Genomic DNA, 15,664 nt, shown 5'->3' with positions numbered 1-15,664 from the left:
GTGCAATCCTCCTGTCTCAGCCTCTCAAGCGCGGGGATTACAAGCGTGCACCACCACGCCCGGCTTCTACGGGGGTTTAAACTGTCCTACATGACTAATTCAAAAGGCGTGAGACTTAGAGGCAGAAAGATGTGGTTTTAAATCCTGGCCCTGTTCGTTGTGGGAAAATAGGGACAAAGCAGCCTACTTCCCAGGGCAGCCGTCAGAATTTAATGAGAATAGTGTCCTAAAACATACATTGTGAACTGGAAGGCAACCATCTAAAGTTCTACCATGATTGCATTGTCCTGAGGTAACTTGCCCACAGGTTCTTCTGGAGCTAATGAGGCAATGACTAGACTAGACAAGCACCTAGTAAGCCCTTAAAATGCGGCTAGTGCCAGGTGTGGTGGCACATACCAGTAATCCCAGAATTTGGGAGGCTGAGACAGGAGAATTACAGATTTGAGGCTAGCTCTCAGCAACATAGCTAAATTCTCAGCAACCTAGTGAGACCCTGTTTCAAAACAAAAAAATTAAAAGGGCTGGGGGTGTAGCTCAGATGCATTGCCCCTGGGTTCAATCCCCAGTACCATGACATAAAGAAGCAATAATGAAAAGGGCTGGGAGTATAGCCCAGAGGTATAACACCCCTAGGCTCAATCCCTAGTACCACACACACACACACAAAGAAATGCAGCTAGTGCAACTGAGGAACCATATTTGTTACTTTATTAAATGCCACCTAGTGCAGGATTAGACCTTGTTTTCAGCTGTTGCTCAGTGAGTAATACAAGCCAGTCTACTTAGTCTGTCTAGTAGCCTGTGCTGTTAGGCTGCAGACCCCTCAAAGGCTTTCTGACTCTGTCTTCTGTGTGCCCAGTAGCTTCGGATGGAACCCCACAAGGGGAGAAGGAGAAAGAGGAGAGACCACCTGACTTACCTCTGCTCAGTGAGCAGCTGAGCCTGGACGAGCTGTGGGACATGCTGGGGGAGTGTTTAAAGGAACTGGAGGAATCCCATGACCAGCATGCGGTGCTAGGTGAGTTGTACTCTGAGGGTCCGGGTCCCAGCCCCTGGATCTGCTCTAGACCTTTACTGTGAGTTAAGTTTTTTCCTTCCAGGTTAGACCTTTCCCTCAGGATCTCTGTAATGAGAATTATTCCAAGGTTATTTGTTTTTTCCTCTGGCCTTATACCATAAGAAAAAGTGTTTTTTTTTTGTTGTTGTTGTTGTTGTTTTTGGTTTTTTTTTTGTTTTGTTTTTTGTTTTTTTGTTTTTTTTTTCCTTGAGGCAGGAGATGTAGCTCAGTGGTAGAGCACTTGCTTAGCATGTGCAAGGTCCTGGATCTGATCTCCAACACCAGACAATTTTTTTTTTACTTTCTTTCTTAATAGCGGGAATCTGTTACTTTTTATACCACAGAAATCTGTAACTAGTTGCCTATTCTGTTTTTCTTTGGTTTCAAGGAAGCTGTGACATCCTGTGTGGCTTTATTGTACCATTGTAATTATATTTGCCTGTGGGTTTTTTGTTTGGTTGGGTGGTTGGATGTGGGTTTTTTTGTTTTGGTTTTTGGGGGGACTTGAGGGGGTTAGGGGGATGGAAACCAGGGACATTCTACCTCCGAACCACACCCCCAGCCCTATTTTTTTTATTCTATTTTGAAACAGGGTCTCACTGAGTTGCAAAGGGTCTCACTAACTGCAATCCTCCCTGTCTCTGCCTCCCAAACGCTGGGATTACAAGTGTGTGCCACGATGCCAGGCTTACCTGCGGGTTTTTATTCTTCTATTATGTAGTTGTGGTTTGTTTAGAAAGGCAGAAGGGTTTGCTGGGCGTGGTGGCACATGCTTGTAATTCTCGCACTTGGGAGGCGGAGACAGGAGGACCGCACAGGTTCGAAGCCAGCATTGGCTGGCTTAAGAGACCCTATTTTGAAATAAAATATAAAATAGGTCTGGGAGTATAGCCCAGAGGTAGAAGGCCCCTGAGTTCCATCCCTAGTACCACCAAAATATTAAAGTAAAAATTAAAGGCAGAAGGGTTTGTCTGTTGACACAAGTGTCACATCCCTGTCTTTCCTACCTCCAGTGCTACAGCCTGCCGTCGAGGCCTTCTTTCTGGTACATGCCACAGAGCGGGAGAGCAAACCTCCTGTCCGAGACACCCGTGAGAGCCAGCTGGCACACATCAAGGACGAGCCTCCTCCACTCTCCCCTGCTCCCTTGACCCCAGCTACTCCTTCCTCCCTTGACCCGTTCTTCTCCCGGGAACCCTCATCTATGCATATCTCCTCAAGCCTTCCCCCTGACACACAGAAGTTCCTTCGCTTTGCAGGTATTCTCAGGTCCCAAATGCAGAGACTTCCTTTTATACAGATGGGGTTGTTTCATGTTTTATCCTTAGCTGATTCAACAGAGTGAAAACCAAGGGGTGGTGGGCCTAGTGGGGTCAGTTGAGGGCCTGTTCTGGAAACCCTTGTATGCCCCTCTATGGGTTTAGACTTTGTCCTGAGGCCATGGGAAGTCAAACAGGAGTCAGATGCTATTCACAATTTGAACCCTCTTAAGCCAGCCTTGCTGTCTTAAGAGACCTTGTTTCCAAATAAAAAATACATGGCTTTGACTGGCTGCTAATTTAGGCCCCAAAACAAGAGAGGGAAGAGTTGCTGGCTGGTAAGCTGTCTTGCAGGCTTCGGGGACTCATGATGTGCTGATTCCTGCTGTCATTTCTTCCCTCAGAGACTCATCGCACTGTGTTAAACCAGATCCTAAGGCAGTCCACCACCCACCTTGCTGATGGGCCTTTTGCTGTCCTGGTAGATTATATCCGTGTCCTCGACTTTGATGTCAAACGCAAGTATGTGTCCTGAAGATTGGCGGGGGCAGGAACTGCCCAAATGTTATCTCCCCTACCAGAAGGGAGCTAAAGTTGCTCCTGAGGCCATAAGTTTCTCTTGGCAACACATGGAATTGTGTTGGTGGGGAGGGAAGAGACTCTGACATAAATGCTCCCTGCCTTCTCCATACCCTCATCCCCACTATCACCAGTCTATTCATTGTCAACAAAATGAATGACATAATTTCCAGGAGCACTCTATCGCTGAGCGATACCTCTAGTTCCCTACCTCCTCTTATTTTGAAACAAGGTCTCAGTTGCTGAGGCTAGCCTCAAACCCGTCATCCTCTTTCTCAACTCAAGCTCCCAAGTACTAGGATTATAGACATGCGCCACCATGCCTGTCTTGTCCTTTTTTGCTGTGTGTGTGTGTGTGTGTGTGTGTGTGTGTGTGTGTGTGTGTGAGAGAGAGAGAGAGAGAGAGAGAGAGAGAGAGAGAGAGAGAGATAGATAGATAGATAGAGATACTAGGGATTGGACATAGGAACAATCCAGCTCAGAGCTACACCCCAGCCCTTTGCTTTGTTATGGTACTGGGGATTGAACCCAGGGCATTCCAGCTCAGAGCCATACCCCTATAACCCCCCCTTTTTTTCTTTTGCAGTACTAGGAATTAAACCCAGGGGCATTCTTCCTCCAAGATACACCCCCAGTCCTAATTTTTATTCTTTATTTTGAAACAAGGTCTCACAGAGTTGCAGAGTAATTTGCTAAGTCACCAAGGCTGGCCTTGAACCTGTGATCTTCCTGTCTCAGCCTCCCAAGTACTTGTATTACAAGCATGTGCCACCATGCTAACTTATTTTTTATTTTATTTTATTTTATTTTATTTTATTTTATTGCGGGTTTGGAGATGAGACCCAGGGGCATTTGACCTTCCAGCTATACCCCCTGCTCTATTTTTTATTCTTTTTTTTTTTTTTTTTTTTTTTTGGTGGTACTGGGGTTCCTGGAAGCCCTTCTACCTCCGGGCTACACTCCCAGACCTATTTTTTTTAATATATTTTAATTTGGAAACAGGGTCTCTTAAGCCAGCACAGCTGGCTTCAAACCTGCGCGATCCTCCTGTTTCTGCCTCCCAAGCACGGGGATTATAAGCATGCGCCACCACACCCGGCTTATTCTTTATTTTTGAAACCGGGTTCCAAGCGTGCGCCACCACGCCTGGCTTTAATTTTTAAAAGGGGTCTCACTAAGTTGCTGAGGTTGGCTGTGAACCTGCAATTTTCCTGTCTCAGTCTCCCAAGTACTGGGATAACAGGTGTGCATCACCACATTTAGCTTCCTTGCATCCTTTGGGCTTGGGCTAGAGGTGCAAATAGCTCTAGTACACTCACAGTTGGGCTCAAAGGGACTTATACAGCACCTCTGGAGTCATCCCTGCTCCTCTCCTCCTTTCTGTGCACATAGATGTCTTTACCTGCTTATTGCAGAAATTCCAGTCTCTGGGCACTTATTCAGTGGGGCGAGGAAAAATTTCACATTGGTATGAATGAATGATTTACCTCTCCCAACTACTGAGCCTTTGTCAGGTCAACGAGATACAGAGATTAGGGGAGTGAAGGATGGAGTCATTTGGAGTCTTCATCCTAATCAGGCAAACAAGTTTGCTCAATCACCCCCAATCCTATTTTCCTTTCTTTCTCATCTCCCAAGATATTTCCGCCAAGAGCTAGAGCGTTTAGATGAGGGGCTCCGGAAAGAAGACATGGCTGTGCATGTTCGCCGTGACCATGTGTTTGAAGACTCCTATCGTGAGCTTCACCGCAAATCCCCTGAAGAAATGAAGAATCGATTGTAAGAACTCAAAACAGACATAAAACAGACTGGGCTCGGGAGTGGATCTTTCTACACAGTAGCAGTGACTACTCTGGCCTCAAAATTCAGAGTGTTTAGGAAGTTACTGCCCTCCCCAGTGGGAATCTAGCCCTAGATAATTCCAAGGAACTGTCTTGATCTTCCAGGCCTGGCCTGCTACCTGGCTGGCCCTTTAGCTGAGCTACCCAACAATTCCCACAGAGACGGGAAAGTCTTTGGTATTCATAAGGGTACACCTGAAGGTTTCACATTGAGAGCTTTCACCACCGTTAGATTAGGGATGGGAAGCCTGCACAGCAAATGGTACTGTGGATTAGGGAGATTGTACATGCAAGAGTGACCTCCACAGAAGTGGATAGCTGCTCGTTGGTGATTCTGAAGCCCCCTTGAGATTGGTAATCTGCAATGCCAAGTATGATAGAAGCTGATGAGATGAGCAATTTATTGGTGCCATGGGATGAGTCTTCCCCATCCCATGTGTCCTGGGCTCACCATCTGTGCCGTCACAAGAAACCAGTATTCCCAGAAGTCTCCTGGCGCTTCGTCTGATGCCACTCTCCCAGAGTCAGCCTCACGGCCTCCCCTGTTCACATACTGCTGGGCAGATGTGCCCTGTTTCTGTACACCTTTCATTTCTGCTCTCTTATGCAGGTATATAGTGTTCGAAGGAGAGGAAGGGCAGGATGCTGGAGGGCTCCTGCGAGAGTGGTATATGATCATCTCGAGAGAGATGTTCAACCCTATGTATGCCTTGTTCCGTACCTCACCTGGTGATCGAGTCACCTACACCATCAATCCATCTTCCCACTGCAACCCCAACCACCTCAGCTACTTCAAGTTTGTCGGACGCATTGTGGCCAAAGCTGTATATGACAACCGCCTACTGGAGTGCTACTTTACTAGATCCTTCTACAAACACATCTTGGGCAAGTCTGTCAGGTGAGGTTATGGCACAGTCCTGAGGTGTCCTCAGGCCTGGGATCAGGTATGTTACTTGTTCCATCCCTGTGTTTCCTACCCCCAACCAACCTATGACTCTAATTGTGTTTTTGTAGATACACGGATATGGAAAGTGAAGATTACCACTTCTACCAAGGCCTAGTTTATCTGCTGGAAAATGATGTGTCCACATTAGGCTATGACCTCACCTTCAGCACTGAGGTAGGTCAGGAGACCTATTTGGGGATCTCTTTGAAACTGGCACTGGATAATATCTCAATTCTATAGCTAGTTGGTTTCTCCTTTTTAAAAAAAAATGCTTCAGTGCCGGACGTAGTGGCGCACGCTTGTAATCCCAGCGTTTGGGAGGCTGAGACAGGAGGATTGTGGTTCACAGACAGCCTCAGCTACTACTTAGTGAGGCCCTTTGCAACACAGTGAGACCCTGTTTCAAAATAAAGAATAAAAAATAGGGCTGGGGGTATAGCTCTAAGGGTTCCATCCCCAGTGCCACAGAAAAAAAAGCACTTCAAAGCCAGACATGCTGGTGTGTGCTTGTAATTCCAGTACTTGGGAAGCTGAGACAGAAGGATTGCAGGTTTGCGGCCAGCCTCAGCAACTTATGAGGCCCTCCGCAACTTAGTGAGACCCTGTTTCAAAATAAAGAATAAAAAAGGGCTAGGTTGTAGCTAGGAGGGAGGTAGAATGGCCCTGGGTTCAATCCCCAGTACCACACAAAAAAAATTTTTAAGTGCTTTAGGGTCAGGCCCAGTGCTACATGCCTCTAATCCCAGTACCCAAGAGGCCGAGGCAGGAACATCACAGGTTTGAGGCCATACTCAGCAACTTAGTGAGACCCTATTTCCAAGAAAAGAGTGCTGCCGGACATGGTGGCACACCATGCCTGTAATCCCAATACTGGGGAGATTGAGACAGGAGGATCACAGGTTTGAGGATAGCCTCAGAAAATAGTGAGACTCTCATCAACCTAGCAAAAGTTTTAGAAAGATGTGAGCCAGGAGTGGTGGCACACACTTGTAATTCCAGCATTCAAGAGACTGAGACAGGAGGGTCAGTCACAGTTCTCAGACAACCTCAGCTATTTAGTGAGGGCTATGCAACTCAGTGAGACCCTGTTTCAAGGTAAAGAATTAAAAAAATAGAGCTAGTGGTGGTGTTCCAAACCCAGCACTGCAAAAGAAAAAAAATTTTAAATAGGGCTCAGAGGGTAGCTTGGGGGTAGAATGCCTCTAGGTTCAATCCCTAGTACCACACACAAAATAAAAAGGGCTAGGCATGTAGCAAATAAAAAGGGCCAGGGGTATATCTCAGAGGTTCAGTCTCCAGTACCACAAGCTGCTTCATTCCCTAATATAGATAATTGTAAAAAATTATACATAGTAGGAAAAAATTCAGATTACCTTTCCCCAGTTGTTTATGTTTCATAAAGTGTATTGTGTTATATTACATACCCTAATCATGCACTATTCCGTTTCATTGTTGATGGTTGCCTTTCCCTATTGGGAGTTAGAAGCTCCTGAGTAATAAAGCCAGTGTTTGCTCTGGACTTGCCTTGTCTCCTTTCAGCACATGGAAAGGAATTTAGGGTCTCTATGTCAATCGCATCCTAGACCAAGCCTGGTATGTATGACTGGTGTTCTGGGTGTTCTAGGTCCAAGAGTTTGGAGTCTGTGAAGTTCGTGATCTCAAACCCAATGGGGCTAACATCTTGGTAACAGAGGAGAATAAGAAGGAGTATGTGCACCTGGTGTGCCAGATGAGAATGACAGGTAAGATGTCTTTGAGAAGAGGTCGGCTCTCATTCGCTGCACTACTTTTGTTGTCATCTCCTGTGATGTAGCCACAAAGGGAGTCACTGCATCTGAACAGAAATATTTAGCTGGGCGCGGTGGTGCATTCCTGTAATTCCAGCATTTGGGAGGCTGAGACAGGAGGGAAGATCACAGGTTCATGGCCAGCCTCAGTAGCTTGGCGAGAGACCCTGTTTCAAGATAATAAAATAGGGCTGGAGATGTAGCTGAGAGATAGAATGCCCTGGGTTCCATCCTCAATACTGCAAAACAAAACAAATCCATGTACTCGTAGAAACAGAGTGACAGACTAGCAGCCTGACCTGTCACCATCCTGGTAGCATCCAGAGCCACACGGTATCTCCAGCCTCAAGCAATTGTGTGAGTACATAATCTATGTGGTTTTTGGGTTTTCCACCAGGAGCCATCCGTAAACAGCTGGCAGCTTTCTTAGAAGGCTTTTATGAGATCATTCCAAAGCGCCTCATTTCCATCTTCACTGAGCAGGAGTTAGAACTGCTCATATCAGGACTGCCCACCATCGACATTGATGATCTGAAATCCAACACCGAGTACCACAAATACCAGTCCAACTCTATTCAGGTGAGCTGCTGGCTGCCTCCCTCCCCGCGTGCTCCTCATAGCGGCGGGGGAGGGGGGAGGGTGTACCTCTATACCTAACTCTTCATTCTTCTGGAGGGTATACTCGGGTGATGTCCATGCCCATCTATTGAGCGAAGGAACTGAAGCCCATCCCATAGAGACGGCTTGCCCATGATTCCAAGTGCAGTCCCGTGTTCCAGATCCCTTCCCCCCTGCCTTCTAGGAGCTCCTTTCCTAATGCTGCCTTCCTGTGTCCTTTCTTGCAGATCCAGTGGTTCTGGAGAGCATTGCGTTCTTTTGACCAAGCTGACCGTGCCAAGTTCCTCCAGTTTGTCACGGGTACTTCCAAGGTGCCCCTGCAAGGCTTTGCTGCCCTCGAAGGTATGAACGGTATTCAGAAGTTTCAGATCCATCGAGATGACAGGTCCACAGATCGCCTGCCTTCAGCTCACACTTGGTAAGAGGATAGGTTTGCCTTTTCCTTTTCAGCATTCAGACTAGACACTTCTAGCCTCTACCTAAGGTGGAAAACACAAATCTGGCCCAGTCCTGGACCTTGAGTAGCTCAGTTTGGTGGTGGTTCTTTGGAGTAGGTGATGTTTGAGAAGATGGAAACCAATAGGGGTGGGGAAAATATTAGTAGGTGACCACCACCATAGAATGGAGAACATGGTGTTTTCCAGGGCTTAGTATGGCTGGAGCTAAAGAAGTCAGCAGATCACCTGTGACCCTGAATACGATACCTCCTTAAAGGTTTTTGTGTTTGTTTGTTTTGCACCACTGGGGGTGGAACCCAGGGGCATTTTATGTCCAAGCTACACCTCAGCCCTATTTATTATTCTTTATTTTGAAACAGGATCTCACTGAGTTGCAGAGGGTCTCACCAAGTAGCCAAGGTTAGCCGAGAACTGCGATCCTCCTGGCTCAGCCTCCCAAATGCTGTGGGATTACAAGCGTGCGCCACCACGCCCGGCTTGATACTGGGGATTGAACCCAGGGACATTCCATCCCTGAGTTAACACCTCCTTCCCATTTTTAGGTTTTAAGGGCTTTTGTTGTTGTTGGACTGGGGCTTGAACTCAAGTGTATTCTACCTCCAGCCCTGTTTTCTTAAATTGTGGAGAACCTAATTTGGTAAGACTGGCCAGGAACTTGCAGTTCTGCTGTTTCAGCCTTCCAAGTACTGGGATGACATGCCTGTGTCACCACACTTGGCATTCAATTGAGAAGACGTTTTACTTCAAAACAAGCTTTAAACATGCTTGTAATCCCAGCATTTGGGAGGCTGAGAATGGAGGATCATGGTTCGCGGCCAGCCTCAGCTATTTAGTGAACATCTTTGCAACTCAGTGAGACCCTGCTTCAAAATAAAGAATAAAAAAAATAGGGCTGGGAGTGTAGCTTGAAGGGATAGTGCCCCTGGGTTCCATCCCCAGTACCATGCGGGGGGGAAAAAAGAAAAGCCCTCGCTAAGTTGCCAAGGTTAACCTAGAACCTGTCACCCTTTCTCAGCCTTCCAAATACTAGAATTGCAAGCATGTACCACCACAACTGGTTCCCTAAAGATTTTAAGGTGTTTTGTGTTTTTGGTGCAAAATAAAGAACAAAAATAGGACAGGGGGTGTAACTCAGAGACTGAATGTCCCTGGGTTCCATCCCCAGACCCACAAAAAAAAGGGCAGATGAGGTTGGGACAAACTCCGGAGTCAGCAAGAAGTTAGGGGTAGCCAGGCGTGGTGGTGCATGTTTGCAATCCTCATTTGGGAGGCTGAGACAGGAAGATCACAGTTCGGGGCCAGCCCCAGCTAATTAGTTGAGGCCCTTTAACTCAGTGAGACCCTGTTTCAAAATAAAGAATAAAAAGTAGGGTTGAGGTTGTAGTTTGGAGGTAGATGCCCCTGGGTTCCATCCCTAATACTGCAAAAGAAAAAGTTAGCATAGGGTAGACTCTTACAGGGAGGGCGGGCCGGCGGTAACACAGGGCTTGCATCCACCATTCCTCACACATGCATCTTCTTCTTTCCCTAGTTTTAATCAGCTGGACCTGCCTGCCTATGAGAGCTTTGAGAAGCTCCGCCACATGCTACTTTTGGCCATCCAGGAGTGCTCTGAAGGCTTTGGGCTGGCCTAATAAGGCCCTGTCCGCCTCTGTGGGGTTTTTCTACCATTTGTCGGACCTGGGGAGGGGGGAAATTTAAAAAGAACCAGAAAGAAAATGTCAAAAACCAATAAATGAAATCCACCAACTCACCATGTGTGCGTCCCAGCTGCCCATCTTCCCCAGCGCATACCTGTTCCCTCCTCCTCCTCATTCTTTTCCCCACTCCTCTCTCCTCACCTCTCCCCGTTCCATGCCGTCCATGGTCCCCATCCCCTGTTAAAAAGGCAGTAGCCTTTGCAGGGACCTGTTTGTCCCAGCTGTTTGAACAGTGTGCTCCTCAGATTCTGTGTTCAGAAGGATTTGCTGCATTGAGACTTGAAACCTTTGAATAGGGGAAAAATTATATATATATATATTTTTTTGTTCTGTTTGCATTTCTTAATTTGTGCTTGGAATGTGTTGATGTGCACAGCTAATGATTCAATGCGAGACAAGATTGGCGTCTGTGTTGTGGAGGTTTCAAATAAAGAGCACTCTTCATAACTCACTTTTCACAATGGAGTTTTTTTCCAACTTAAAAAAACTCTCAAGCACATACTAGATATCTGGAGAAAAGATCCAAGTAGACTCTCCAGAAAAACATCTCTGCCCTCCCAGTTTGCCCACCTGCCTCCACTGTCTCGGCTTTCTCCGTGGAAGTTGGTCTCCCAGTCAGGAAGGACGAGCGGCAGCCACCAGGAGTTGGGGGAAGTGTTTTTTAGCATGGAATCTGCACGTGAGGCGGTGATGGAGGTAGAGACCGCAGCCGAGGACAGAGCCTCGCCTTGCTCGAGGGGGACAAACCGCAGCAGGTTGTACACCATTTCAGAGGCCCCTCGGCCCACCCGAGGGTGAGGCTGTGGCCAAGGTGGGCCTTTGTCACAGTCGCAAGTCGAAGTCTGGCTCGGTTGAAAGTTTTTATTTCCCTTATTAACATTTTAGTTCATTTCTAACAAATTCTAAAAAGCAAAAACTTTGACTAGCTCTTCAGAAGACCATCCTGTTTGTTCGTCTGTTTTGTCTCTCCCTGTCATCTGCCTGCCTGTCTGCTAGTCTGTTTACAGATCACCTACTAGTCTCTTGTGGTTTTTACTCCATCCAGCACTTAAAGCTGATCTAAGGACTTTGATGGTTCCAGCCTTCAACAAAAAATAATTTAATAAAAGTTTAGTTAGAAAAATAACCCCAAGTGGTGCTTGCTTTGTGTGGTTTTTCTGATTCACTAAGGTACTACCTTCTAAAGACTTCCCTATGGCCATGTCCTAAAGTGGGTGTAGGGAATTGGGAAGGTGCTCTTAACCTGATCCCCTGGGCCTGAGGCACACAGCTGCCAGCCCCTTTAGGTTCTGTTCAGTAGTCACTTTCCCAGGCCTCTCCCCAGCTCTGACAACGGAGAGGACAGGTGAGTGCCCCTCCCCATGACCCTGTCGGCGGGCTAGACTGGGGGTAGACCTGCAAGGTAGAAAGAGCCTGAAGCTCAGTGTGTCAGCACTTCCTGGAATGTAAAGCTGTGTGGGAGTTGAGGGGAGTCACCTGAGTTAAGATGGCAGCTCACTTGATAGGGCCTGGCTTGAGGAGAGGCTGGGAGTCTATAGAGCATTCAAATGGAAAGAATAAGAGAACAGAATTGATGGGTAATTTTGAGAACTAGTTCCTGGAAAACTGGCAGATCATTTTAATTGGAAAGGGGTGGATGGGAACAGTCCTGGAAAAAAGAAAGCCAACTCAGTAGCCTGCTTCAAGAAGATAATGAGCAGGGCGTGGTGGCGCACACTTGGAATCCCAGCATCCGGGAGGCTGAGACCGGAGGATCGCGGTTCACGCACAGCCTCAGCTACTTAGTGAGGCCCTCTGCAACTCAGTGAGACCCGGTTTCAAAATAAAAAAATAAAACTAGGGCAGGGAGTATAGCTCGGAGGTCAAATGCTCTCGGGTTCCATCCCCAGACCCGCAAAAAAAAAAAAAAAGATAACAATGGTCAGGGTGCATGCCTATAATACCAGTACTTGGGAGACTGAGACAGGAGAATCACAGGTTCGAGGTTGAAAGAATTACAGGTTTCAGGCGAGCCTTGGCAACTTACCAAGATCCTGTTTCAAAGGGCTAGAGGTGTAGCTCAGAGGTAGAATGCCCCTGTAGTCAATCCCTGGTAATTATATATATAAACATACATTTGTAATTATATAACATGGTTTGCCACTGGGACTCAACACTAAGAAACCCAGTAGCTATAAGGCATTGACTAGCGGTCAATAACCAGTTCTGACAGCTTTTAAAGAAAAAGTCACTAGACCAACAACCACACTTGGTTTTAAAATAATGGAAGAGACGAGGTGTGGTAGCGCAATAATTTCAGTACTTGGGAGGCTGAGACTGGAGGATCCCAGGTTTGTGGCCAGCCTCAGCAATTTAGACCCTGTTTCAAATAAGAATAAAAATAAGGCTGGGCTATAGCTTGGAGGTAGAATGCCCCTGTGTTCTGCCCTTAGTACCACAAAAGAAAAAATAGTGGAAAAGAAAATTCACTAAACCAAGACAAAGGTTAGTGGAACTTAAAAGTGGTGAGAAGATAAAAAAAAAAGCCTGGTTATAATGAGTGAAATATAAATTTGCAATAGCTGGATGTGGTGCACATCTGCAATCCTTGTAAGGGGATTCCAGGAGGATCACAGGCTCAAGGCTAGCCTCAGCGATTTATTTATATTTTGCGGGTCTGGGGGTGGAACCCAGGGACATTTGACCTCCGAGCTACACCTCCTGCCCTACTTTTTATTCTTTATTTTGAAACCGGGTCTCACTGAGTTGCGGGGGTTCTCACTAAGTAGCTGAGGCTGTCCGCGAACTGCGATCCTCCGGTCTCAGCCTCCCGAATGCTGGGATTACAAGCCTGCACCACCACGCCCGGCTTTAGCCTCAGCGAATTAGCAAGACCCCCAGCAGCCTACTAGGACCCTCTCTCTAACAAGGGCTGAAGGACTAAAAGCTTTGGAGGTAGAATGCCCCTGGGTTCAATCCCAGTACAAAAAGAATAAATGCTTATGATGGGATCCTATATAGCAATAAAATACATCAATTTTTATGTAGTTTTACATCTCAACATGCATAATCTCAAGCAAAAAATGTTACAATAATTACATATAGTATAAGACCTATTCAAAAGTGTAAAATTAGGAAGCCGGGCGTGGTGGCGCACGCTTGTAATCCCAGCATTTGGGAGGCTGAGACCGTAGGATCACGGTTTGCGGACAGCCTCAGCTACTTAGTGAGGCCCTCTGCAACTCAGTGAGACCCGGTTTCAAAAGAAAGAATAAAAAATAGGGCAGAGGGTGTAGCTTGGAGGTCAAATGCACCTGGGTCTCATCTTCAGACCCGCAAAAAAAAAAAAAGTGTAAAATTAGTGGCACATACCTGTAATTCAAATACTTGGGACACAGCCAGGAACAGGTTCTAGGACAACCTCAGCAATTTAGCTAGACATTGCAACAATCTAACAAGACTGTTTCAAAACAAAAATAAAAGGGCTACAGTTGTAGTTTGGAGGTATAATGGCTCTGGGTTCAATCCCAATTACCACCCCAAAAAAGTATAATTGCAAGGTGCAGTGGTGAATGCCTGTAATCCCAGGTGCTTAGGCTGAAGGGTTGCAAATTGGAGACGAACCTGGTCCATTTAGCAAGACCCTGTCACAAAATAGAAAAGGACTAGGGGTGCAGCCCAGTGGTAAAGCCTTTGCCTCCAGTGCTGAACCCCAATCTACGTACCAAACCTACAGTACCAAAAAAATAAGTTGCAAAGTAGTACGCTTAAAACTAATACAACATATGCGTGCATACGTATGAGTATGTAAAACCATACATGAGAATTGCAGCACACATGGACGGGGAGGGACAGAGGATGCTGCTGGGAAGAGGAACATTACACAAGGGCTTCAACTTCATTAGTGTTTTTTGTGGTACTGGGAAATGAACCCAGCTGTATTCTACCTCTGGGCTATCCCCCAGCTTTTAATTTGAAACAGGGTCTCATTAAGTTGCTGAGGGCCTTGCTAAATTGCTGGGCTGACCTTGAATCTGTGATCATACTGCCCCAGCCACCCAAGTACTGGGATCACAGGCGTGCACCACCATACCCATCTAGTGTTTTATTTCTTAAGCTGTGTGGTGCTGGGTACATGAGTGTTCCTTATACAATTAAGTATGTTATTTTATAACACACACATCTGCAATGTTTTTTCCCCCTGTGGTACTGGGGATGGAACCCAGGGGCATTTGTCCTCCGAGCTACACCCCCTGCCCTATTTTTTATTCTTTATTTTAAAACAGGGTCTCACTGAGTTGCAGAGGGCCTCACTAAGTAGCTGAGGCTGTCTACAAACCGCGATCCTCCTGTCTCAGCCTCCCAGATGCTGGGATTACAAGCCTGCGCCGCCACACCCGGCTGCAATGTTTTTAATACCTTTTTTGTTGTGGTGAAACAGGGCCATCTTGGCCGCGTTGCTCAGGCCAGTCTCCAACCGTGTTCAAGTGATCCTCCCACCTCAGCCTCCAAGTAGCTGGAGCTACCTGTCGTGGTACTGAGCCCAGCCTTTTTTTTTTTTTTTTTTCTTTTTCTACAATTTTTTCCAGTACTGGTGCTCAAACCCAGGGCCTCACACATGCTAGACCATTGTTCTGCCGCTGGGTTATATCATCCATACCCTTCTTATTTTGAGATAGGGCCTTGCTAAATTGCCCGGGCTGGCCTCGCACTGTTAGTCCTCTTGCCTCAGCTTCCTGAGTAGCTGGGATTGTAGGCGCGGGCCGCTGTAACCCGATGCCACAGCACATTTTTTGAGGTATATGGTTACATTTCAGGATGCATGAGGTTGGCATGCAGCTAAGTGGCAGAGCACTCGCGTAGCATGTGTGAAGCCTGGAGTTCAAAATGCCAGCGCCGAAAAAAGGTCACAATGCCTTGGAGGAGAAAGCAGAATACCAAATAGATGGCCTTGTGGCAGCCACAGAAAACTCCCTAAGGAAAACCCGAAGCAACATTCAGGATCCCTGTGAAGAAGGAAACTGCCCAACTCAAGAAAAGCATAAAAAGAAGCAGAGAAAGCAGGACGTGGCGGTGCCCGCCTGTGATCCAGGACTTGGGAGGCTGAGACAGGAGGACCTCAGGCTGGCGGCCAGCCTCAGCTACTTAGGCTCTCTGCAACTTAGACTGTTTCAAAACCAGGAGTAAAAAAAAAATAGGGCTGGGGTTGTAGCTCACAGGTAGAATGCCCCAGGTTCAATCCTCAGTACTGAGAAAAAAAGGAAGCAATAGAGACTTACTGTGGACTTCTGCATAAAACCCAAGTATTTATTTATTTTTTATTTATTTATTTATTTTATTTTATTTTTTTTTGTGGTCCTGGGGTTCCTGGAAGCCCTTCTACCTCCGGGCTACACTCCCAGACCTATTTTATATTTTTATTTGGAAACAGGGTCTC

General features: G+C 46.6%; 1 protein-coding gene across 1 annotated transcript in view; it reads left to right on the top strand.

Annotated features, from left to right (window-relative positions):
* Positions 1–10,182, top strand: part of HUWE1 (HECT, UBA and WWE domain containing E3 ubiquitin protein ligase 1) — a gene marked incomplete at both ends in the record, with an annotated part of 105,197 nt that extends 95,015 nt beyond the window's left edge. Inside the window, 10 exons of the mRNA XM_080718876.1 lie at positions 866–1,021; positions 2,074–2,319; positions 2,724–2,841; positions 4,537–4,677; positions 5,350–5,637; positions 5,754–5,859; positions 7,310–7,427; positions 7,870–8,051; positions 8,318–8,508; positions 10,080–10,182. Coding sequence (XP_080575002.1) covers positions 866–1,021; positions 2,074–2,319; positions 2,724–2,841; positions 4,537–4,677; positions 5,350–5,637; positions 5,754–5,859; positions 7,310–7,427; positions 7,870–8,051; positions 8,318–8,508; positions 10,080–10,182 — 1,649 coding nt within the window. The remainder of the gene's footprint in view (positions 1–865; positions 1,022–2,073; positions 2,320–2,723; positions 2,842–4,536; positions 4,678–5,349; positions 5,638–5,753; positions 5,860–7,309; positions 7,428–7,869; positions 8,052–8,317; positions 8,509–10,079) is intronic.
* Positions 10,183–15,664: the final 5,482 nt, after the last annotated feature.

Source organism: Muscardinus avellanarius (genome assembly GCF_963383645.1).
Source record: "Muscardinus avellanarius genome assembly, chromosome: X".
In the NCBI taxonomy this organism is placed as follows: domain Eukaryota; kingdom Metazoa; phylum Chordata; class Mammalia; order Rodentia; family Gliridae; genus Muscardinus; species Muscardinus avellanarius.
The sequence above is the reverse complement of the archived record's forward strand: the minus strand, read 5'-3'. Positions and strand labels throughout refer to the sequence as shown.